This window comes from Rhinopithecus bieti, unplaced genomic scaffold (genome assembly GCF_001698545.2).
Source record: "Rhinopithecus bieti isolate Rb0 unplaced genomic scaffold, ASM169854v2 scaffold_25940, whole genome shotgun sequence".
In the NCBI taxonomy this organism is placed as follows: domain Eukaryota; kingdom Metazoa; phylum Chordata; class Mammalia; order Primates; family Cercopithecidae; genus Rhinopithecus; species Rhinopithecus bieti.
Window position 1 is genome coordinate 380,634 of NW_016811810.1, and position 26,326 is coordinate 406,959.

Sequence of the window (26,326 nt, forward strand, 5' to 3'; positions counted from 1 at the left end):
CAAAAAAACTACAGACCAAGTCTCAAACACAAGGATGCTTATTTCTATGTTATTTAAAATATAGAAACAATGGAATCAATTAAAATGACCAATGATAGCGCATGATTAGTAAATTATGATACATACATAGAATTGACTTATGCAGCTATAAAGAAATTGTGTTTGTCTTTGGCCAGGTGTGGTGGCTCACACCTATAATCCTAGCACTTTTGGAGGCCGAGGCAGGCAGGTCACGAGGTCAGGAGATCGAGACTATCCTGGCTAACACGGTGAAACCGCATCTCTGCTAAAAATACAAAAAAATTAGCTGGGTGTGGTGGTGGGCACCTGTAGTCCCAGCTACTTGGGAGGCTGAGGCAGGAGAATGGCGTGAGCCCGGGAGGTGGAGCTTGCAGTGAACCGAGATTGCATCACTGCACTCCAGCTTGGGCAACAGAGCGAGACTCCGTCTCAAAAACAAAAAAAAAGAAGGGGAGCACCTCAGGAGGCCAGGGAATGCCTCTGAGCAGAGAGGATGTCTAGGGTGGGTCTGGGAGAATGAGGCGGGATTCTCCAGACTGACGGATGGCAGTTTCTCCACAGGGTGTGTGGAGAATCAGTTCATCGCTGACTCTGGGAATGCACTCCCACACACAGCACTAACTCAACACTCCCTAAGAATCCTCCGCCTTGGGGAAGATTCAGCGGCTATGATCTAAGAAGCCGAAAGCCACGTTCTACTCAGGGCTCTTCTACCAGACCCTGAGAAGGCCACTCTGAGCCTCAGGATCCTCATCTGGGAGGCAGGGGGCTACGGCTTTCAGTTTCTCAAAGATCCCTTCCAACTTTACCAATCCAAAGCTAAAGGGACTTTGGAGGTATTTCTACACAGAAAAATCATTACAAATATGCAGAACAGCATCTCCAAGACGATAAAGCACAGTTACTTAAGAAAACATAAAGAGACGAAATGGTAGGAAGCACGGCAACATTGTATACCTTTGAGTCCTCAACAAATTTGGGGAAAAACAGTATTTGCTGGAGGTCAGATTTTTAATTTCTCTAAAGTACTATTCCCACCAAGGACCTTAGACCCCAGTGCTGCTCATACATGCACTTGAGAAGCTTACGTGAAAGCAGGAGAGGAATGCTGTCCATAACAGTGCCCAAATGCAACTGATCTATCGTACCAAGCGTAACTGCGACTGTTGCTCTCCTACTGATCCACTGGACTCGGGGCCAGGTGAAGGTGCTGAACTGTCCTCAGCTCTAGGACTGCATCTATTCCAAGTCATCTCTGTGGACTTGCCTGTCTTCGTCCCTCAGTGGGGGTCTGTCGGGGAGACAGGGCCCAGCTGCCTTCCACACACTTCTAACCACAATGCAAGGATGATTGCCCATTCAACTGCAGGCCCTCAGCCCCTAGCACAGTGCTTTGCATGTTCAGGAATTGAGAAATGATTGTCCAGTGGAAAATGACCATTTAGGATAGTCCTGTGTTTTCTGAAATGTGCCCTCTGTAACTTGCAATACTGGGAGATTCTCTCCACATGACAATCCTTGAAAAGCCACCTTTTCCCCAGGCTGACACCCTGGGGTGCTGCAGCAGCTCCCAAGGCTCCTAGCCACCTCATTAGCTTCCTCTGAATAGACTGAGTTCTGCACACGTCCTCCTCAGGGGAGTCTGTCGGAGCTGCAGAACTGGGGCTCACAAGGTAGGTCCTAGGATCTCATTGAGCCGAAAATGATGCATTCATGAATTTTTAATAGTCAGAAAATTTATCAAGAACAAAGAACAAAGGTTTCCAAGGCAAAGAAGCTTTGCTTGCTGGTCTCCAGGAGCCCTCAGGTGACACTGGCTAAGATTTTCCATCCCGTGTCCATTCACATTCACCAACCTAACCTCTGCTTCCCTGTCCCAGAGACGTCCCCCAGTGCTAGGGGAAACATAAACAATGCAATTACTTTTAAAAAGCAGAGATGCATCACACGGGGGAGAGAAGGCTCCATGTTCAGCAGAGTTGGCTACGTGCTGAATGTGGAACAGGTTCACTGGGGAGGACTAATTGGAAATAAAAGAATTTCCTTTAACCTAATCACCAGTAAACAGCAGAGAGGGAAGCACAGCAGACTGATATCTCGGGTTGGCATCTCCCACAGCCTGTGCCGCAAGGACTTCCGGCACAGCATCAGGCCTGTCTGCGGGAGGCTTTGCAAGGGGAAAATGTCCTTGGTACCTATTCATTTTGAAAAACAAAAACGACTACTACTGCTTTTACATAGGACGTTTCCATGAAGTCGTGAAGAGTTCTGCTCAGCCAGTGTCTCTGGGCCCTCCTCTGAGCCAGTCACAGTGTGAGAGGTGGGGGCAGAACAGACAAGGCCTCTGGCTTGGCCATCTCTCATCCTAGAAGGGAGGTGGACACAGGGCACAGTCATCCCATCCCACCCCAGAGAAGGAGACCAGACGCCAGACAACCTGCATCCACGCCCTGCTTTGCTGGGTTCCCGGCACGTGGAGTGTTGGGAAACACAGGATCAGCCCGGGCCCACCAGCTCCTCTCTCTGTCAGAGTGGAGTGCTCTCCTCCAGGGCTGAGACTTCTCACCCATCAAACCCTGTTCTCTGCTCCCACGGGACGCATGCTATACCCTTCCTCAGCCCAAGCTCCTGTAGCAGTGGGGCTCCTGCAGGGAGGCACACAGGGCCAAGCTCGGTCCTTCTTCTGGAAGAGCCTGCTGCGCACACACTGCTTCTGTTTTTGTCTCAGTCTGTTTCTTCATGTGTCAAATGGGTATAAATCTACCTGTTCCTTAGGGCCACAGGTGGCACGATGCGTGGCACACACTGGGTGTCAATAAATGCCAGCTCCTTTCTAATCCCATTATAACAAAACTTTCTCGAGAACAGGGAGAGAGCTGTTTTTCTGTACTGGCCACAGGGGGGTGAGTCTAATAAGTGCTCAGTAAATCCCAATTAAAAGAACAAGGGCCTCATTTACATGCTGAGTACACACGTGCATCAACATACATCATGGCAGGTTTCAGATGGTCATTTCTGTGTGACCTAGCACCATTCCCAACATACGGTTTAGCACAAAATGGGTGCTCCATTAAAGTCTTTGGAATGAAAATACAAAAGAAGAAGAGAATACAGAGTCAACTGTAACACGACCTATTAACATAGGGTAAGAAAAAAGCAGGCACCCTTTGGAGAGAGCAAACAGTCAATGTAAAGACAAAGTTTTAACAAGCATGGTAGTTTCTCTTTAAATGCAATGGCAGTGTGGTAGATTGCATTACAGTCTGAAACACTCAGGCCCCTTCCCACAGGATCATCCAGCCTCGCCTTGTCGGTTTCTAGCCGCCTCATGACTTGTTTGACTGAGAGCATAATGGAAGTCACACGGGCCACTGGCCAGCAGAATGCTCATGAGCAATCCTGGAGTCCTTCCCCTTCGCTTTTCCCTCTGCCATACTCCCCAGTATGTCTCAGAGAGGACTTGGGTCACGGAATGGAAGCAGACCGCAGCAGAGCCACAACTAGGCCGCGATGGACACAGAACTTAAATGAGAAGCAAGTATTTGTGTTGCTGCACTAAGTCACTAAGATTCTGGGCCATTTGTTACTGGAGAATAACTTGTTCTGCACAGAATGATACAGGTCAGGTTTCGAATCACTCAATCCAGTTCCTACTGTAATGGTCACTCAGCTAGGCATCGGTACAAAGAGATGATGAAGACAGGATTCCTGCCAAAGGGGGCTCCCAGTGGAGAGAATGATGTCTACACAATGCCACTAGGCATGTCCTGTGCGGGACATGTGGACAGAGTGCTCCAGCAGCCCTGATCACAGTGGCCGGGGAAGCTAAAGGCATGTGACATGGTGAGGAAATGACTGGGCCCTCCAGGAAGAAAGAGCACAACAGGCTGTTCACGGCCCCACGCCCACAGCGCTGCATGTTGTATCACCCCAATATTTTTCCTTTGTCTTCTCCCTCTGCTATGGAATAATAACTGGAAACTGTACAACAAAACAGATTTTAAAAAGCATGCATGGTTTTCGTTTAAAAAAAAACACAATGGTGGCTGGTCACGGTGGCTTACACCTGTAATCCCAGCACTTTGGGAGGCAGAGGCAGGTAGATTGCCTGAGGTCAGGAGTTCCAGACCAGTCTGGCCAACATGGTGAAACTCTGTTGCTACTAAAAATACAAAAAAATTAGCTGGGCGTGGTGGCATGCACCTGTAATCCCAGCTACTTGGGAGGCTGAGGCAGGGGAATTGAGGAATTGCTTGAACCAGGGAGGTGGACGTTGGGAGGCTGCAGTGAGCTGAGATCACGGCACTGCACTCCAGCCTGGACGACAGAGCGAGACTCCGTCTCAAAAAAAAAAAAAAAAAAAAAAAAAAAAAAAGGCACAATGGTGCTTCTGTGTGTTCTTTCATTATGTAAAGCTGAGAAACCCGCACCCGTGGCTCACGGCCTGATCATCTCCCCCGTGTTTAGCTGCCTATTATCTGTGTGTCCCCATGTCCCTAGCAAGTCCTGGAAATGGGCCCCCACTGTGGAGAGCCTTATGTTCTTTCCCAGGAGGGGATACCCAGTCTGACTCCTGTCTTCCTTGGATCTCAGAGAGCTCCAAGATGACCCTGAAATATGGTGGGAACAAAGCCAGCAGGGATAACGGGACTCGGCAGGCCTTTGGGCCAGACCAGCCTGGGCTCCAGAATCATGTCGCTGGTGGGCAGGGATATGTGTGCTCACAAAGTCACCCATTCCTTAAGGGAGACGTTGTCTACTCCAGACAAGGCTCATGTGGAGAGGTCTCTTCCCGTTCTTCTCTTCAGAATGACAGGAGACTGCCACAGAAGAGCACTCTAAGCTCTCCAAGGAAAATGGAGCAGCTACGCCTCATGGATGAGTTGTTAAATACGAGACAGGCACTATACCAGATGCACAAGAGCAAGTCACCCAACTTGTCCTCATCCCGGCCTAGCGAGGGAGGTACTGACATCGTCCCCATTTCACAGATGCCAACACTGAGGCTCAGAGAGGTTAAGGAACTGGTCTGAGATTACACCACGTGCCAATGTGGTGAAGGAAGGACTCTAACCCCCATCTCTGCAGCCCAGAAGCTTAGGGCCTATCCACAATTTCTCACATGGAGAGACCACCAGCTCCAACTGCACTTCAGACAAACTCCATGCTAGAACAACAGGAGTCCAGAGATGGCAGGAACAGGAGACATGGTTTTGTGTGTGTGTGCAAGATGTGTGAACACAGCCACATTCTCTGAACACACGTGTGCATACTGCACATGGATCGTGCATGTCTAACGCAGTCATTCCAAGTGGAAAGATGAGTGAAGGGCATTGAGAAGGTGGCCCTTGATGGGCAAATGCCTGTTCTTATGCTTCAAGATCCAGTGTCGCTGACACAATACAGAGGGCATCGTGTCACACACTTCCCACCCCAGGGTGGCTTCTGTGCCCCTCCTTGGATGCCCCCGCCTCCTGCGCTCCTTTGTACTGCAGCCTTTGCCTCCCGCTAGACTGGGGCCTCAAAGCCACTGTCCTTTTAATATCTGCATCTGCAGCGCCTGGTGCGTGGCTTGGCTCCTGGAGAAAACGTGATTCAGCGTTGCAATGCACAAGCAAGCAGGGTGTGACAGAAGTCACTGCAGGAGGGTCTCATGGCCTAGGTTTGGATTCTGGTTGGGACACATCCTAGCAGTGCCACCTGGGGCAAGGGGCTTCACCTCACCAAGCCTGGGTCTCCTCAGTGGGCTCGCAGGAATATGACAAGGGTCACAGAGGTGACAGGGCAGATCTGCAAACCTGCAGCTAACACTGAAGGGCTGGAGAAAGTGAACCTGTAGAGCACAAAGGTGTCGGCAAATGTCAGTGGGAAGCCGTGGAGGGCTCCTTGTCCCCCAACACCACCAGGCATTAAGGTTCAAGCGCGGGAAGCCCAAAATGCCCTCCCCTGCCATGGATGCTTTAATTGTGTCTATCTTGGGCAGTTTCCAGTGGCTAATAGATCTTGAGTTAATGTAACTTCACAAAGACTTTCGGAACTAACACAAATTAAATGACTCCATTATGTCAGCCTCATTTCACTTTGGTTTTGCCGCCAACAGTTCTAAGAGGCAAGCACTTTGCTCTATGACACTGTCTTGTTATCCAAGTTTCCAGTCAGTTTTCCATATCGACATATTTCTTTCATTATGCAAAAAAATGTTGTGTTAGCCACAGTCTAAGGAAAGACAGCAATTTTTCTTGGCCATAAACAGCTTGGTCATAAACCACAGCCTGTTTCCTATGAGACCTCCTACTCTTGCTCCTTCTGCAGCCCACAGTGGGATTAGAGTCCCCTTCCTAGGCAGAAAAGCATCACGTAAGGCTGAAGGGAAGCACCTCGGAAACAGGTGCCAGCAATGCCCAAACAGGAGCGGGGCATCAGGAATCCAGGTCCCAGCTCTGCCGCCTGACGCTGGTGCCCGCAGCATCTCTGGGCATCACGGCCTTCTGCTGGGAACTGCAGAACTCGGTCCCCAGTGCTGTTCACAGCCTCATTGGCATGTCACATGAGAGAAGATGTGAAAGTCTTGGAAATAAGGGAACCCAGGACATGAGAGGCATTTGAGGAACCAAGAATGGACAGGAAGGAGAGGATCAAGGGGAGGGAAGGCACAAGGGAAGGCAGGAAGCCAGATCTGGGCTGGGAGAAGCGGGTCCCAGTACCCTGAGATCCTTCTGGCACCCCAGAGAGAGGCCCCTTCATACAGCCTGTACCAGACCCCAGACACAAGGGAGAAGCGCAGCTTCCCTCCGCCTTTCCCAGGGTCTCACTCACAAGAGGGAAGAAAAGAGAAAGGGTCACGTTTTCCAGGTACCTTGCAGGGTTACAATCAGCTCTACTTCTGCCTCCTCATGGGACCCAGCAGAGGCCCAGCTTGTTGGACTGGACCTAAATGTCAAGGGCCAAATTCAGGGAGTAGGGCTGTGGCAGGGGTGGAGACAGGTGCCAAGCCTGCAATGCCCAGTCCAGTGCCCTTTGTCCAAGATCACAGTATAGCCTTTCTGCTGTGGCCAGAAGCCAGCTGAACCTGAAAGGACGGGGCCCACATGGCTGGACAATCTCTGCCCCCTGCTGAACCCACTCCACCCCAGCTCTGACTCCCGCCCTCCCCGAGTGAGTGAACAGCAACCCCACCTGCCCTGTGGCCCAAACCCTTCCCCTCCTTCTCCATACCCCACACCCGTCCTTCTCCATACCCCACAACCCCAAACCCTGCCAAATTCTCCTCCTACCCACACAACCAGGAATCCACCTCCTCTCTCCACACCAAATGGCACCCCCAGGCCCAGCCACTGCAACCCACCCTGATCTCAGCACCCAGGCTCCCACCAGTTGTCACTCACCCCTTCCAGGCACTTCCCAAAAGGCCAATCTGATGGCACACTCTCCTGACTTCTCATGACCGTTCCTTACCTTCACAAGAGACCTGACTTCGACCTTGGCTCATGGGCCCTGCTGCCCCTCCAGCCTCACCCTGGACTCTCCTCTCTGCCCTCACTCCCACCCTGAACAGCCTCAGCCTCGGGAACCCAGGGTGCTCCCCTGCCCCCAACCTCCTGGTCTGGCACAGGCAGTCCTCACTGGTAAGCAACCCCCACCCAACCGCCCTCTGCCTGCCCAGCTCCTCCCGGCCTGTAAATCTCCCCTGAAGGCCTCTTCCACCAAAAAGCTGTCCCCAACACCTGCACTCAGGCTGGCTGGAGAATGAGCCCCTCCTCAGCAGTCTCTGGGCCTGCCCCTGCCTTCACACTCTGCAGAGGTGGGTGCTCTATCCCCGTGAGCCCAGTGCTCTCTGCACAAAGAGCCATGTCTTGTTCTCAGCTGTTTCACCAGCACCCCTGGCAAGATGATATGCATTTAATATGAGGAATCAATGGCAAGAATGGATGTTAAAGTCCAGATACACACACACACACACACACACACACACACAGACACACACACACAGACACACAATGTTTTTTTGTTGTTGTTGAGATGGAGTCTCACTCTGTCACCCAGGCTGGAGTGCAGTGACGGCTCACTGCAACGTCCACCTCCTGGGTTCAAGCGATTCTCCTGCTTCAGCCTCTCAAGTTGCTGGGACTACAGGCGTGCGCCATCACGCCCGCCCAATTTTTTTTGTATTTTTAGTAGAGATGGGGGTTTCACCATGTTGGCCAGGCTGGTCTCGAATTCCTGACCTCAAGTCATCCGCCTGTCTTGGCTTCCTGAAGTGCTGGGATTACAGGCGTGAGCCACCATGCCCGGCCCTAGTTATGTATTTTAAATTTTCAGTATAAAGAACACACCCTAATACCACCCCATACCCATGCCCTCACGCCACCACCAAAGCTTCAGGGAGAACTGAGCAAAATGCATTTAAGGAAACAAATACCTTTGACTCTCTCAGCTTATAAAATGCCCATGGCCCAACTCTGAGGAGGGGTGAGTCCCAAACTTACCCGGGAGGTGCTTCTGTACAGAACAACAATATTTGATACTTGTTTTTACCAGAGTTTTCTCGCAGGAATAGACTGAAATTAAGATGATGAAAATAACCGCATTTCAGGAGGCTCTACCCAGGAGTGCAGGAAAACAAAGAGTACCTCTGCATCCTTGCAAATGTGCCTCTCCGGGGAGGCTGCGCCACAGAACCCCATTCCCTCTGACAGGCTACTTGGAAAAAGGGCACAGGGCCCCAAAAGCTCAAGGTTTTGGACTCCCCAGACCACGTACAACTCACACAAGACACAACCTGGGCCCCAGACACCACAGCCCTGGCCATGACTCGGCCCAGAGCAACACAAATCACAGATGCTGTGGCCAAAGTGTGTTTTATCTGTACCTCAACTAAGCCTCAGCATCTGAGGCTGGAGCCCTGGGGTCACAGAGAGAATGACAACTTAGACCCCAAGGAACTTCCCTAAAACATGGAGGATGCAAAATAAATACATTTTTTTTCCCATTGCCAAAATGTTTATAGATGAGGCAGATGGGAAAGAAGAAGGTCGGAGTTCCAGTTCCCCACAGCTGATACTCCATCCCAGACCCGGCCTCAGGCTCCCCTTGTCCAGGGCTTGGCTGAAGCCCAGCAGCGCCTCTCCTCCTGCCGCTGACTCAGAAGGGACGACCGCGTTCTCATTCCTGTCCCCAGTTACCCCATGGACTAGGGGGAGGAGGAAGAAATGGCTTCAACAACTAGAGTGCAGGTGGAATTTAAAAGCCACCCTTTTTTTATGGCAAATGTTTCTACCATAAGAAAAAGTACGTGCCAGTTATTGCAGCCCTGCATAGACAAACATTTAGCAAGTCCTTGTCACGTGAACAGAGATGGACCCAGTGCAGACTGGCCTTTGAGGCATCGTCCAAGAGGAAAGGTCTAGGATGGGGGAGCCTCAGAGGGGTCAGGTCCCGCACTGTGTCACCCCAGCGGCAGGGTGGCCATGTGCCAGAGCTCCCGGACAGTCCAGGTTTAGGCCTGCCGTCCCTGCAAGATCTGTGATCACCGTCTGCCCTTCATTCTCAAAAATCTACAGTCCTGGATGAAAATCACAGGGCCGTGGTGCCCATCCGCCTCAGCGTGCTCTCACAGTGACCGTGAGGGTCACACAAGCCAGGGCTTACCAAGTCCACCTTCCTACCAAGACCTGACCTGGACGGGGGGCAAACTGATGATGTCTGAAAAGGTTGAAATGTTACACTGCTAAGAGAAGAGGGAATAGTAAAGGGAAGAAAACTCACTGAGAAATTTCTGTGAAATTGGAAAATGACGAATGAACAAAAGTAGTTTCTGGCCTGGAGTCACTGGCACTGACCCTGGAAGGTACGGGTGAAACCACACTGAGCGGCACCGAGAAAGGTTTTCCTTCCCCACATGCTCCTTGTCCAGGAATTTGCTAGTCTCCAGGACCCTCTGGGAGGCTGTGGAGGAGGCTGAGGTGAGTGCCAGGCCCCAAAACCACCCCAGGGAACTTCTCCACAGACCCACCCCTGGATGTAGAGACACGCACCAGGCCCTTCAAGCCACTGCCATCCCTCTCGAGTCCCTGCGAACCTCCCCACACACCCTGTGGGCCAGCTGGGAGGAAGAAATGATCTATAAGGACAAATGGCAGGTGACCAATGGCAGAGTGTCAAAGAAAGCAGCAGGAGCTTCGAGTGTGGCCTGATGGTTCCATAGTCCCCCCATCCCCGCCACCCAGGCCTCCAGGCCACACTGGGTACTGGTCGGGGAAAGGCGGTGAGGAAGGGAGTTTGAGATTACTCAGACTCAGGCTTCTCTCCTGGGCCTGCCACGGTTGAAAGATGGATGGGGAATCGGAGATAATAAGAGGCTGAATTCACAGCTCACCCAGCAGGCTCATGTAGCGGTACTCAGGAGAAAACTGTGCGCTTCTACGAGAACAAGTTACAGACAACACAACAGAAAATGGAAAGCGAGTAGAATCTCAGAGCGTGGATGCAGAGTCTCCCAGGAAGGGCAGGAATTCCGGGGAGGAGCCCCCGCCATGTGACGGGTTCTTCTTGAGCTAACCCAACATCTCCCTGATTCAGCAGCTGCAGCTTCGGCAGAGAAGACCCCACCACTGATTACGTTAAGTGCCCACCACGAAAACATCCACATGACCTCATTACAACCCCCTGGCAACCTGGGGGGGGGGGGGTAGTTACAACAGTCCTAATTGTACAGATATGGAAACTAAAACTCACAGAAGTTAAGAAAATGAAGTTACTCAACCCAGGTTGGCTTGAGGTCAAGGTTTTTTCCATGACATTCAGCCAGTTGGGGCCAGGGTCCTGGGCCCACTAAAGCATCACCATAGAAAAGGGAGGTGAGGCACATCCCAGGCTGCCCACTGTGCTGGCCCTGCTGTGTTTGCGCTGTTCATGCTCCGTCTCAGCTCCTACAATGCTCCATTTTACAGACGTGGACACGAGGCTCATGGAAGGCCAGCTCATGTGGAGGCTGGGCCCAGGTTTCCACGGTCTTCCACTCTACCCGGCAGCCTCCAGCTGCCTCTCCCCCTCCGCCCACTTTCCCAAGGGCTGTAGCTCTGCTGAGGGCACCTCCCACAGGCCATCCCTGGGGCTGCCTGCTCTCCTTCCCATCAGCAGACCTAGATCAGCCGCACCTGATTCAAAGGGCTCCCCCATCACTGCACCCCCTGTCAGAATCAGAGCCCATCCTTGTCTCCAGACTGCCTCTCCAGCTCACTCTCCATGCTGCAAAGCACCACCAAGAAGGGAGAGCGGTGATTTCGAGTGGACCTAGGACCAAGGTCTGGCAACTTTCACTAGAGGCCGATGAAAACAAGGACTGCCCTAGACGAGACTTTCCACCAAACTGCATGTGAATGAGGCTCCAGACACAAGCACGGCCTCTGGGCAGTGCCTGAGACAGTGGTGACAGCGCGGCCCAGCGCTCCAGACACAAGCACGGCTTCTGGGCAGCGCCTGAGACAGTGGCGACTACGTGGTGCACCGGGATCGCTGGCCTCCGCATTTCTCTAGCACACAGGTTCTATGACTTCCCTGAACAGCAGAGCACCTGGAGGGCCTCTTAAACTACAGATCGCTGGGCCTTGCCCCACAGAAAGCCTGGCGTGGGTCTGAGAATTTGCATTTCTAGCAAGTTCCCAGGTGACGGTGCTGCTGCTGGCCTGGGTCCACACTTTGAGAACACGGCTCTGACAGGAGGCTTTCAAGCCAGCAGTGAGTGGTCATTTATGCTACAGGTGAAAAAAGAGAAACCCCAAAAGACAGAGATCAAGGCAAAGGCATCCTCTTCAAAACCTACAAATCCCTCATTAAAAAATACAAAGATCCATTTCCCTCAACCTGGCAGCCAAGGTCCTCTAGGATTTGGCCCAGCCAAGTTGACCCCTCACCACCCCCACACTCCTACATTAGCACCGAGCATCAGAGCCCAGGCCACGGGTCACCATCTCCCTCCCTTCTTCACCCCACTCAAGCTGCTCAGGCTCTGCCAATGCCCCTCCTCTCCTCATGTCACCTGTCAGCCCATCCACTGACATCCCCATCAGCTGCTCTCTCTTCTAATAAGTGTCTTCAGAAAATAACCCTCACGTTTACGGTCAACTGATTTTAGACAAAGGTACTAAAGCCATCCAATGGAGAAAGGACAGTCTTTTTTAACACCCCGTGCTGGAACAACTGGATATCCATATGCAACACAAAAAAAGCTTTTACCTCACACCCGACACAAAAAATAATTAGCTCAAAAGGATTCTGGACATAAATGTAAGACTGAAAACTATACAACTTCTAAAAACAACATAGGAGAAAATATCTGTGACCATGGATTACGCAGAGGTTTATGACACCAAAGGTACATCCTATTTTTACAAATTGATAAATTGTACTTCATCAGCACTTACAACTTCTCTCACTACTAAGAAAAAGACAAATCACAGACTGGGAAAAGTATCTCCAAACCAGGCATTTGACAAAGGGCTTGCAACCACAATGCACAGGGAACTCTGACTCCATAATAAGGCGGCTACGAACCTGGTTTTAAAAAGGGTGCTAAAGGCTCAGGCGCCTGACCACGTGGGATCTGCGCATGGCTTGTAAGCAGCTAAGAAAATGCTCCCGTCAGCCCTCAGGGAGGTAAATGAAAACCACGGGGAGAAGCCACAGGCCAAGACGTACAGGAAGCAGCCTTGCAGAGGCCTGCAGGGAGGACTCAGCTGCCATCCCAGCGCCCTTCATCCTCTGCGGGGATACTGGCACCTGAGTCACTTATCACAGGCCCCTGGAAGGCAGGATGATGCCCGTTCACTTCTGCTTCTCTGAGAGGAGCAGTATGAGGGAGCTGTGGGGGGAGACACAGGGTCCCCAAGACAAACTGGTGAGCTGCCAGAAGTCTCTGGAAGTTTCCAATCCTTCTGGGCCCCAGAAGCAAGGCCAATGCTGCCCCAATTTCTCTCCCTAGGCAGCTACTGGGTCTGGATTATCTGATGAGTAAGACAATTCTGGCCCGAAAACATACAGGAAATGTCTTCACGTCTTCACCTGATCACTTCCAAACCTCAGGCAGTAAAGCACTTTCGTATTTTGTTTTGAGCCATGAAGGAGAAGAGTGAAGGCTTTCCTGGGGATGAGAGGGCTTGAATGTGCCAGGAACAGGTGTAACGGTCTGTGCCGGACAGGGCTGGGTAAGAGAACACCATCAAATGAAACGGCTCCATCACAGAACTCATAAACACTCAGTACCTGCCGATGGAGATCCACAACAGTATCCATGAAGTAGCTCCGGAAAAAAATGCTGAATATGATCAAGCCTCACTCCTCGCCATTCATTCATTCATTCATTCATTCATTTTTGAGATAGAGTCTCACTCTGTTGCCCAGGCTGGAGTGCAGTGGTGCGATCTCTGCTCACTGTAGCCTCTGCCTCCCGGGTTCAAGCAATTCCCCTGCCTCAGCCTCCCGAACATCTATTACACACCTGTAATAGGTGTGCGCCACCACGCCCAGCTAATTTTGTATCTTTAGTAGAAACGGAGTTTCACCATGTTGGCCAGGCTGGTCTCGAACTCCTGACCTTAGGTGATCCACCTGCCTTGGCCTCCCAAAGTGCTGGGATTATGGGCGTGAGTCACCGCACCCGGCCTCCTACTCCTAATTTAATTAGGAATAAAAAAAGAGAAAGAAGACCAAAAACAAGGTTTGTTTTGTCGTGTATTTTCAGTAGAGATGGGGTTTCACCTTGTTGGCCAGGCTGGTCTCGAACTCCTGGCTTCAAGGGATCCTCCCACCTTGGCCTCCCAAAGTGCTGGGATGACAGGTGTGAGCCATAGCGCCTGGCTGAAGAACAAGTTTAAAATGACCACAGGCACGCAACCAGCAGAACCCCCCACTGTGGTGCCTTGTTAATAAAATGCAAAATGTCCAAGAGTTAAAAGAGGTGAACAGTCAACCTGCACAGTAAACATGGATGGAGACATAGCCGTTTCTTGAATTCTGATGCAAACCAACGTTAGGAAATAGGTCACTGAGACAACTGGAAATTTAAACACTGGCTGGGTACTTGTCGATAATGAGGAATTATTTATTGTTAATTTTAAAGCATAATAAAGTACTGTGATATTTAAAAGAGTTACAGCATTAAATATGAAAATGTTTACAGATGAAATAATATGATTTATTGGATTTGCTTCCAAATAGTAGAGGAAATGGGGAAACAGGTGGGGATAACAGACAGGGTAATCCACCAAGAACTGCTGCTTGTTGAAGGCAGGCGACAAGCATGTGGGGTCACTATCCAAAGATGGCGCCTTCTGTGTGTGTGTGAAATCTCCATAATAAAGTCGTGAAGTGAAAGAACGCACGGCGATGGCTGAGTCTGTGCCAGGCTACGCTCTGCAATGCCCTTTCACTCGGACACCTTCACGGAAGTTGCCCAGGCCTGAGGCGGGCGTGGCTGGGATTCTCACTCCGCACTGGACAGATGAGAGGTTGAAGGCAAGCGGAGGTTCCAGAGAACCAGTGGAGCTGGGATCGCAATGCATCTCTGCTCTGTCCAAGCACTCTGGTTTTTTCCCACAGATAACCTGAGTCGCTTTCTTAATAGAAGGGCGGAGACTTCTGGGTGGGCTTCACGGGCGAGATGTGTCTGTGGGGCTTGGAGGCCCCATCCCCAGGAGGGGAGTGAAGAATTCTTGCCCGCAGACAACTGGGGCGCCAGGTGAGGACAGGCCGGGTACAGAGGCGTGAGGGTCAGGTCTGACAGGAATGAAAGCACCACAGAGAATTACCTGATACCAAGGTGTCAGGTATCAGGTGTCAGGACTTGGTATCTCTTCCTAGTGACCTGTAGGTTGACACCACCCTGTCCCTCTGAAAAAACCTCCTGCTGGGCCAGGCTTGGCTTAAGAACAGGGTAGCGGGTGAGAACCTGGGAGTGAAGGCTCCAGTGGGACCACCTGCCCCAGGAAGGAGGGGGCACTGGCCGGATGCTGCCAAGGAGCTTCCAACTCACCCGCCCACTCACCAGCCAAAAGTCTGTAGCCCAGCACATGCCGGATGGAGGACCACGGTGGTGGGAAGGTTGGACATGAACGGACACGGGTGCTGCTCTCAGACGGCTCCACCCTGGTGTCATAGCTCCCGCGCTCGGGTGCACAGTCGGCACCACAGCAGATTAAATATCCCAATGCCCAGGCTGCACCCAGCCAGTCCAGTCGGGATGCTGGTGGGTGAGGAGAGGGGCAGGCACTCCTCTTTAGTAAAGACCCCCTGGTGAGGACAATACACAGCAAAGTCTACAAACCTCTAGTCCAGCAAGAGGGAGAATCTGACGTGGAAAACAACAAAACCCATCCAAGAGGCCCACGGCCGTCGGGAGGGACAGTGAACCAGCGCCCTCACAGCCAAGGCCGGGGGACCGAGAGCCCGCAAGTGAGTCAGAGGAGGACAGGAACGCGCCCCATCACAGCAAGCGCGGGGACGAGAGACCCGCAGGAAGCGGGACAGGACAGCGCCCCTCACAGCAAGGCCGGGGACCGAGAGACCCAGAGTCAGGGAGGACAGGACAGCGCCCCTCACAGCAAGGCCGGGGACCGAGAGACCCACGGAGTCGGGGAGGACAGGACAGCGCCCCTCACAGCAAGGCCGGGGACCGAGAGACCCAGAGTCGGGGAGGACAGGACAGTGCCCCTCACAGCAAGGTCGGGGGACCGAGAGACCCACGGCGTCGGGGAGGGCAGGACAGCGCCCCTCACAGCAAAGCCAGGGGACCGAGAGACCGATGGCATCCAGAGGGCAGGACAGCGCCCCTCATAGCACGGCCAGGGGGACCCAGGACAGAGCTGACCTGAAGTGGGGCTTGAAGGAAAGAAGAGTTGTGGCCGATGTGCAAGTGACGCATGCTGACTCCTCTCTGCCAGCCTGGGGTATGGGCATGAGACTCCGCAGACCACATTCCCGCTGTGCCCATGGGTGCTGGCAGGAAGCCTCAGGACCGCAGAGGGAGGAAGCAATCTGCTCTCTCCCTGGGCCTCCCCTCGCCCCTCGAGTGTTTTCTGTCTACAATTCCTGCAGGTGCCCCCCAGTGACATCGCACCTCACTTCCAAGACCCCAGGTGCCCCCTTCTCAAAGGGCTGTGGCAGCTCCATGACCCCTGAAACTTCTCTAACGAGATGCCAACCCCGAGGGACCACACTCCTCCCTGCAGCCGCCCCATAACTGGCACACCTCAGTGTTGTCCTCTGCCTGCCCGGGGCCCAGCTACCCACATCACACCTCGGACACAGTTCTCCATAGCGAATCTTCTCTGTTCAGTAACCAGGTGGCTCCTCACTCCTGACCAATGCCGGGAGAACTTTCTCTGCCTCCACTCTCAGTGCCAGTGAGAATCCAGGCAAATGGGGCCCCAAATAACAACCAACTACTTGAGCAGAAATTGGGTCCAGTTACCTCCACAAGAAGGAAACAAAAGCCTCGGAATGCCTGCCCTGCACACGAGCCATGACGCGCTCCGGCCGTGCAATCTGGAGGGGGACAGCTTTGAAATTATCACTGTAACAAAGGGGCACCAGGAGGTAACAGCACCATCACCAATGGCTGGGCACCAGTCATGCATCAGGCATGGCCTCTAACGCTGCTCTTTAGATCAACCTGCTGGGCATGGATTCGATTCCTACTTTATGAAGAGCACTTGGTGCACAGTGAGGCCCTGCCCAGGCCAGCGAAGCCAGCTCGGGACAGAGTTGAGGCTACAGAGGGCTCCGCGTGGCTCCAGCCCGTGCATGTTCATCTCTGCCCAGCAAGTGGACAGCTGGAAACAGGTCTGCAGACAGGGCGGGCGTGGGAGGAGCCACACTCCCCCGATCTCCCACGCACTAGGAAAGGCTCCAGACATGTCCCCACCACAGAAGCCACCCACAGACAAAAGAGATAAAGACCCAGAAGGAAAACCTCCTGTCGAAGGTTTCTGAGGAACAAAGAGGCGCGTGGTGTGTGGAAAGCCAATCAAGTTATCTTATTTTTCTTTTCTCACAAAAAGAGAATTTCTCTTGTCATCTGAGTCAGCAAACTACTGCATCTTCCCCAGTATTGAATTTCTCGAATCAAATTGCTTCTCCAGGCTGAATGCGAACGTTCCTTCCCTCTGCCTATTAATCACTGGGAGGCCCCTATTGATCCCAGAGCCATCTGGGTTTGTATCGGGAAAACTGTAAAAACTGCTCATTAGTGGAGCCAGTGGGGGTTGCAGAGACAGCTCTGGCCAGGGGCTCCAGAGCCCGGGCTCCAGCAGGCCTCTGCCACGGGCTCCCTAACAGACCTCGGGCCTCCATCTCCTCACATCAGCTGAAGGGATGAGGGCACATCAGGATGCTTTCTCCTTGTTTCTAGAAATTACATTTCTGAGGGACTCTCTTCATTTCCTTTCAGACTGAAAAACAAAGTACAAAGAAAATCCACACAGAAACTCATCTGTAACTCAGACTGCAGAAGGAACACAGAGGGATGAGCAATGCCAACACAGTATAAATAAGCTTCAATAACAACCTGCAAGAAGACTGGGCTCCACACGATTAAGCATCACTTTGATGATTCACAAGGTTCTTTGGAATGTTTGAAGGAATTAAACAAGAAACAAAGTTAGAGACAGGCGAGAGGAGGAGCCAGATACTTGAGTTGGGGGCTGCTCTGGGCTGGGATAAACAGGAATGTGCAGCCCCACGTAACCCCAGGAGATGGGGTTGTTCAGAAACCACCTCCTCAAAGCATCCTCGAGGAGAAGTTCTGGAGCCCCCAGGTTGGCCATTGCCTGTGGAGCTCTTCCCTGCCCCTCTCGCAGCAAAGCCATGCCATGATCCACATGCGCACTCTAGCAAGACACAGCCAGAGCTGGCCGCTCAGATCCTCCCGGTGGTCAATCTCCCCAGCAGCCACAGCGTGTGGGTGCTTCGGTGCCAGGTCCGCAGCACCCTCTAAATGCAGTGTCCCTGCAGCGAGGGAGGGGGAGCAGAGCCAGGCATCTCAAAGCATGTAATGAGATAACATCTATTACCATACATTATAAAGAGGTTTATGCATACATGAGGGTTGTCATGAAATTTAATTTCAATGGTTTGATAATTAAGCAAAAAAAACCCCACAATAATTATCATATCTTAATTTTCCAGTAAATGTGCTGGGCTGCCAACACTGTATTTTCCTAGGACAGCTCATGTGGTTTCACTAAGGAGAGACATCCACTGTTTCCGGTTGTGCGTGAAAACTGGACGAGGAGGGAAAGCCGATTCTGGGGACGCAGCTCAAGGAACTGCGGGCAACTCCCGCAGAAAGGTGGGCAGTGGAGAACAGGTGGCTGGTGTGCAGCAGCCCAGTTCCAGTTCCAGCTGACTGCATGCCCCTGGTGGGTCTCGACCTCTTTTACTCATAGGGAAAAATGAGTGCCAAGCCCACTCCCTGTAGAACTGCCTATGAAAGCGGCGTCTTTTCCAACACTGCCCCAGGGTAGAAATGCAAGTCAATACAGATGAGCTGCTCGACTGGGAACAGGGCTGTGAATGTCATGACTAACGGCAGGGGCCCAGGAAACAGAATCACCAGGCACCAAGCATCACAAATCACATCTGGCAAACGCAAGGTTAACTAATGGTCCTTAATTACAGAACTGATGCATCGCACATGACACAGAAACGCACAAGCTCAGGGATGAGTCACTAATTTCCAAAGGACCTTTTAAAGGAGAGATTAGGAAGGTGGAAAAGTACTTTCTATATCCAATCGCTTCAATATTCCATTGTAAAATATGAGACTAACAAGATCTCGCTAAGAAGTATGATAAGAGTAGCACTGCTAATTTCTAAAAACTCTAATATTCACAGTCTATGAACACCTCTTTCATGCTTACCACCCCACCACACCCACCTCCACCATGCTGCTCCCCCGCCTGCACTGCTCTCCCTGGCACACTGGCCCTGGTCACCTCCTGCTCCCTCGTCAGATCGTGCTGTAAATGAATGTTTATGCCCCACAAAAGCTACATGCTGAACTCCTACCCTCCGCGGTGATTACATTAAAGCGCAGGGCTGGGAGGCGATCAGCTTATGAAGATGGAGTCCACCTGATTAGGATCAGTGTTCTTCTAAAGGAGGTTTAAGAAAAACCCTTTGCCCTCCCACCATGTGAGGACACAGTGAGAAGCCTCCATCTATGAAGCAGGAAAGGGGCCCTCACCACCCACAGAATCTGCCCAGCACCTTGATCTTGAACCTGCAGTCTCCAGAACCATGAGAAATAATTTTCGGTTGTTTATAAGCCATCCAGTCTACGGTATTTTGTTATAGCAGCTCAGCATTTCCATATTCTCATCACCTCCTCCAGGAAGCCCACCTAGCCACCTTCCTTGGACCCCCAGTCTGGGTTGGGTGCCTTCCTACGTGCTTTGCATTCTCCTCACACTGTATAACAATTGCCTGTTTGTGTGCTTTTCTTCCACACCTAAATATAAGTGTAGTGAAAACACAAGCAGCACCACACGTACTCAGCAACTTCACTCCCAGCAGGGCCTGGCACCTGGGAGATACATAGGAAATACTTGGTGAATTAACAAATGAACACCCTGGACACCAAAGGCCCAGTTTGCTTCTCCACCTCACCCTTTCTTCAGCTGGGTGAAGCTGGACTTTACAATCCTGAACCCAACTTACCAAAGGCTGCACAGAGCAGAATGTGGGAAATCAACAGAATTTTGTCCCTGCCCTGGCCTCTCTCACACCATCCCAAGCTTGGCTCCAGCATCATCCCCCCTTGGTGTGTGCAGCAACAGGGCAGAGCCTGGATGTCAGACAGACGGGCTTCCACAAAGTGGCTTTGATCAGCCACTCAGTCTGCTTATCTATAAAATGAGGACACTGTTCCCACATGAGAATATTATGAGGACTGAATGTGACTTCATATGGGAAGTGCTCAGTAAATACTATTTCCATCCTCTCTTCCCCCAGGAAGCATGTTGCTCCTCCTCGTGCTGTTAGGGACACATTTCTATCCATAGCTCTTGCACTGGGTGAGATGAGATCACCCCTTCCTACTAGGAGGGAGGAAAGGCAGCAGGCACCACAATTATCTAACTGGGGTTGGTCTCTCTCTTAGATTGCAGGCCACCTTTGAATGCCAGTTCTGCAAACGGCAGCATCAAAGCCATGTTAATTCCAGATCTCCCCTCCACCAGCCAGGATCCTCCTTCTAGCTCATCTGTAGATACAAGTAGTAGTCAACCAAAGCCTTTCAGACGAGTAAGACTTCAGACAACATTGAGACAAGGTGTCGTGGTCGTCAGTTTAACAGACAGAGAGGTGTGAGCCATGCAATGGGAGGGAGAGGAGGAATAAATAGAGGAAATATTAATTAATTGGTCTGTAAACAATAACAACTGTGAATAAGATTTTCAAATCTGTTTTAGTGTAATGATTGTCAAGTTTAAAAACATTTTTATATATAAACTGGTATACTCATGTCAATATTCTTTATTAATAAAATGTTTTCAGTGTCAAAAAAAAAAAAAAAAATTCCAGGAATCTGGCTCTTTCTTTAAGAGGAGGCTGTGCTATCCGCAGAGGAAAGTTCTGTGCACCTGCCTCCCTCTCAGGTAGCAGTGAGAGCACAGCTTGCCGCTCCCGCTGACAGAGATTAAGCTGGAGTCTCAGCCCCACTACTGCCCGCACCTCCAGGCAGAGTCCACGCCCTCCCCACTCCAGAGGGCAAAACACAGGCAGAGGAAGCTTCTTTAGGTTTAGCACAGCCTGGGGGGTGGCAAGGGTGCCTCCTCGTAGGGGAAGGGAAGAGCCAGGAGAGGGGTTTAGCTCAGGACTCTGGGAAGGAACTGGGTACTCAAGAGACAAAGCCCGGATGGACAGGGACCAGGTCTGAGGTCTGTAAGGTGCTGCCCGGTGTTGCGAAGTAAGGTACGACCATTTCCCTTCCTCCACCTGCACTGCTCCGCACAACCCCTCCACGGAGGCTGAGTGTGCATCTGACCCCCAGGAGGCTGGTGAGGCACTGAGAGAGGTTTGGGAAAGGGAGGGAAAGGGAATCATGCATTCTAGGGCTCAGGGCTCAAGCCTCCCAAACAGGCACTCAGGGCAGAGTCACAGGGATTCATGGGTGTCTACAGCAGTGGGCACAGCGGGGGGAGCACCTAAGATGACTCCCTAGACAAATGTAACCTCACGACCTCTAGTTCACCCACCGCTCCCACCCGGCCCGGGACAGCAAGATGCCCTTGTCAGGCAGAAAAAGGCAGCTGCTCTGGCTGGGTTAGATACTTGTCCCAGTGCGTTGCCACTCCCCAGCGAGAAGGGGCCCTTATTTATTCTCCTTGGCACGCCTAAAGCCTGATGCGGGGCTTACCACACAGCAAATTCCTGAAGTATCAATATTTATTGAATGAATATTTTATGAATAAATAAAAGAATAAGCGAGTTAGAAGCATTCAGAAACGAGAATTTAAGCAAAAACTTAATAACAAAAAAGCCTGAAGCACAAGACTAAATTGTGATTATTTGCAGCTGGGATTGTTAATGTCATCAGCCTTGCATTGCCAAGAATGAGTCAAGCTTACTATACAGGACAAGCTTAGCAATTTATAATTTCTTTAAAGTGTTTTATACTAGTGTCATAAGAAGACCAGATTTATGTTCTCTGGGATCTTGGACTACATCAAGGCATTTAGACAAGAAAGAGTAGTCCGAGGGCCGACAGTTCTCTATGCAGCCGCACTGGACCCAGCACTGCCAAAGGCGTAGACCCCAGGGGATGCATCGGTGCTCCCTGAAGGCACCTGTCCTCACCCTTAGGAACCTGAGGTGCCGCTGCATCCAGCCACAGCCCTCACAGCTCATACACACAGAAGCGTACACCGGCCCCACGCGCATACCCACACCCAAGTGACAAGTCCTGTCCAACGGATCTTGGGAAGGAGGGTTCTATGGCACCTCTCAAAGGCAGGCCATAAATGCCCCCCAAGTCATTGAATCTCTAGCTTCCAGCAGCCCAAGCAGGACCTGCTACAAGGCTGCAGGGCCTGGCTTGACATTCATGCTTGTCATTAACAATAATCACATTAAATATGAATACCCTGGAAGCTACCTCACAGTGAGTGCATTAGCATGGAAATGAATAAAGTGGCATATTTACACAATGAAATATTAATAGCAGCTCAAATGAAAGAACCAGATTTATATTTAGCTCCAAAGAATAATGCTAATTTTTAAAGTTTTAAAAGCACATATATGATATGGAACCACTTATGTCATTAAAAAAAAAAAACTCTCGGCCAGGCCCAGTGGCTCTTGCCTATAATTCCAGCACTTTGGGAGGCCCAGGCAGGCAGATCACAAGGTCAGGAGTTCAAGACCAGCCTGATCAACATAGTGAAACCCCATCTCTACTAAAAATACAAAAATTAGCTGGGTGTGGTGGCGGGCGCCTGTAATCCCAGCTACTCAGGAGGCTGAGGCAGGAGAATCAATTGAACCGAGGAAGTGGAGGTTGCAATGAGCCGAGATTGTGCCACTGCACTCCCGCCTGGGTGACACAGCGAGATTCCGTATCAAAAACAAAAGAAAACAAAAAACTCTCAAAATAATGTTTGGTTGGAGATATATGTATGTACAATAAAGTAGTAAAACATGGATGTGCAATGATACTATCACCTCTAAGAAATAAATTACCCTGAAGAGGAAGGAAAGAGAAAAGAAGATGGGATGAGGTGGGCAGAAGAGAAGAGTTTAGCTATTTTTACTTTTATTTTTCCCAACACTTTCTTCTAAAAAATTTCAAATATAAGGTGAAAAAAATTTACACTGAATATCCCATATGCCCATTAAGAGACGCTACTGTTAACATCATACTATATTTGTGTTAGCACCTAATGTATTCATCTGCCCATCTATTAATCTGTCAGATATTTTATAGAACTCAAAGACTATTGTAGATATCATGCCCTGACCTCAAACCCTCCAGTGTGCATATCATTCACAGAGCTCAACACTGGTTTAGTTTTTTCTTCTGATATAAAGCTGATACATCATGAAATGTACAAATCTCAAGTGATTATTTGCTGAGTTTTAACAAATAAATACACGTGTGTAACCCAAAACCCTATTGATATGTACAACATGACCGTCACCAGAAAATTACCCTTATGCCCTTTCCCGATCAAACCCTGATCCAATCTCTCCAGAGGGAACCAATGTTCTGAGTTTTTCCATCATAAACTGGTTCTGCTTGTTCTATAGGTTGGTGTAAAAGTAATGGCTGTTTTCACCATTAAAAATAATGGCAAAAGCCGCAATTACTTTCGCAGCAACCTACAGCGTTTCACATCAATGGGATCACATGGCATATGCGCTTTGGGTAAGGCTCCTTTCACCCAGCATCCTGTTCCTGAGAGTTGCCTGTGCTGTTCTGTGTATGAGTAATTCCTTCATTTTTGTTGCAGAGTACCGTTCCGTTTGTAAGAAAACACCACCATTTGTCCGTTCTCCTGTAATGGACACCTGGCCTCTGTTTTCTGGCTAGGAACACTGTTGTATAGGTCTTCTTGTGACCACATGTTTTATATTATCCTTAAATAAATAACTAGGGTTGAAATAGCTGGGCAAAGGGTAAGTGTATGTTTAATTTTATAGGATAGCCCCAGACCTTTTTCCAAAGCAGCTGCACTATTTTCTATCCCCACCCACAAGGCATGCTCCAGTTGCTTCACACCCTCACCAACATTTGGTGCTGTCTTTAACCATCCTGATGAGTGTGTCATGCTGTCCCATCATGGTTTGGACTTATATTCCACCACTGATTGATAATGTTAATGTTGCCATTTAACAAAACATTTTATTTCCTTAAAACAAATGAAAGAGGCAGAAAGAGAGAGAGAAAGATATGGGGCAAAAAAAAAAAAAAAGCAAAATCTAGGATGTGGGTATGCCAGGCTCAAAGTTATTTTCTGTATGTTTGAAGTCTTTAGCAATTAAAAATAAAAATATTATTCCATCTACAATTCCATCTGTAAGTGGATGTCCCTAGAACCCAGGCTGGGCTCGGAGGCACAGCTTCTTAGTATGGAGGGAGGCTGAGTGGGGAGCGGGTCAGGGGCCCATGGAGGGGCTCCACCATGGAAGGACCACATCACCCCGGAGTCACTGAGCTCCACCAGCCTCCAGACATGCCCTGGCGGCCCTGGCTTCGCTCCTGACCAGCTCTCACTTCCGCATCAGCCTTCACTCACCTCTGCTGGGCCGGGGTCTCCTGAGGCTGACCCTGGCCAGCGTTTGGTAGCGCCACCTCTCTTCGCCCTCCAGAGACTGGGTTTGAGTGACTGTGCTCCCCTCCTGAAGGTCTGAGCCTGGCCTGTCTTTCTGTAGCATTAATTCCTCAAAGGAATTCCTATTGATGCTGACATGCAGTTCCCAAACTGATGCCAAATATTTCCAGATACCACCTTTTTTTTTTTGAGACAGAGTCTCGCTCTGTTGCCCAGGCTGGAGTGCAGTGGTATGATCAATCTCGGCTCACTGCAACCTCCGCCTCCCGGGTTCAAGTGAGTCTCCTGCCTCAGCCTCCCGAGTAGCTGAGATTACAGGCATGTGCCACCATACCTGGGCAGTTTTTGTATTTTTAGTAGAGATGGGGTTTCACCATGTTGGCCAGGCTGGTCTCAAACTCCTGATCTCAGGAGTCCGCCTGCCTCAGCCTCCCAAAGTGCTAGGATTACAGGCATGAGCCACCACACCCCGCCCAGATACTACTTTCTTAAGAATTTAACAGCGAAGATGCCCAGATGCTGCCGGGTCCTCAAATGCGGGCTCCGAAAGCACATGTTGTTACTTCCTCAGACGCCACCCGGCTTTACCTACTTTGCCCTTAGCTCTAATTTAAAACCACTCCAGATTCTCCCACCAAACTTGAATAACCACTACGATATCTCTGAAAGGGAGACAAACTGCCCGTCCTCTCAGGACCCAGAGTGGATTAGCTCCACACCCTCCCAAGCAGGGTGGTGAAGGCAGAGGGTGGCCTGCAGCGGCGCAAGGGGCCATGGGGCACTTACCGCTGACACTCCCCGGCATGCAGGATGAGCGCCTCGCTACTCCTGGTGCTGATGGTCAGCTCATGCTCGGTGGAGTTGAAGACGTCCAGGAGCAGGTGACACTGCCGGGTACTGTGTTAAAGACAAAAGAAAGTTCAGAATCTTCTGACAGCCAAAGAGGAGTGACTTTTCCTTTTTCTCCTCTCCAAAGATTTCCCGCAACTTAAGAGGGGCAAAGTATATCGAAATGCCAAGTGCTCCTGGGCTCAGAGGATTACGGAGACTGGTTCTGAACACGAGTGTGAACTCTAAGGAGTGGGTGTCGGCATCGGGTTCTCCTTGGGCCCGGGGTCCTGGGGACATGTGCTCACAGCCCAGCCATGCTTTTTACCAACCAAGTGGTCTTGGGAAGGTAACCTGAATTCTTCACACCTTGACATATACTAACGACTGGAACACCTGACTCTAAAGTCTGATCATCCCTGACTCTAAAGTCTGGTCATTTGCGGAGAAACGCAGGCATACAGTGCCATTCAAGGGTGCTGTGTCCAAGTCAGCATCCTCAGTTACCAGGTTCCACACTGGGCCCCAAAGCATGGCGATGCGTGTCCTGCTTGTGTGTGTGTGCACACCCAGTGTGAGCTTCTCCCATGCGGGCACCTCTAGAACTGGGGCAGACACTAGGGGGTTATTCACCACCCTCTGAAGCCTCTATTCCTTTGTTTCCTCTCCTCTAGAGGTGACAAGTAAAATGCTCAAGTTCCCATTGTTCCTTGCAAGGACTGGTCCCTGTGGCGAAGTTCTAGCCGGTAAGGCACAGGCCCCTAGAGACTTTCCTTCCCAAATACAAACACGATATCCTGGGAGAAGGCTTTTACCCTTCCGCCTTCCTCATTCCCCTTCCTTCCTCCCGAGAAGCAAGCAGGATGCCCAGAAGCTCAGTAACCATCACGGACACTAAGGACAAAAACCACAGGCTGTGGATGGCAGAGCAGGGTCGGGGGTGCTTGAGAGCCACATCCTTGAGTGGTCGTGGCAGCCCTGCACTGCCAGCCTCCCTCTAGCCGTGTGAGCTCCATGTGCAAAGTGGAAAAATCCAGCCCCACACGCGCGGTCTGTGTCCGTCATCATCTGATAGGTTAACGTTACAGTTGAATACTTGCTGAAAACTCATACGGTATCTCAGACACCAAGTATCACAGTCAGCACATAAC

At 50.8% G+C, this 26,326-nt stretch overlaps 1 protein-coding gene across 7 annotated transcripts in view; it reads right to left on the minus strand.

Annotated features, from left to right (window-relative positions):
* Window positions 1–26,326, minus strand: part of TRAPPC9 (trafficking protein particle complex subunit 9) — a 745,023-nt gene that overhangs the window by 236,131 nt on the left and 482,566 nt on the right. For all 7 annotated transcript variants that reach the window (XM_017895132.1, XM_017895131.1, XM_017895130.1 and 4 more), the window contains one exon: window positions 25,134–25,244. In XM_017895132.1, coding sequence (XP_017750621.1) covers window positions 25,134–25,244 — 111 coding nt within the window. The remainder of the gene's footprint in view (window positions 1–25,133; window positions 25,245–26,326) is intronic.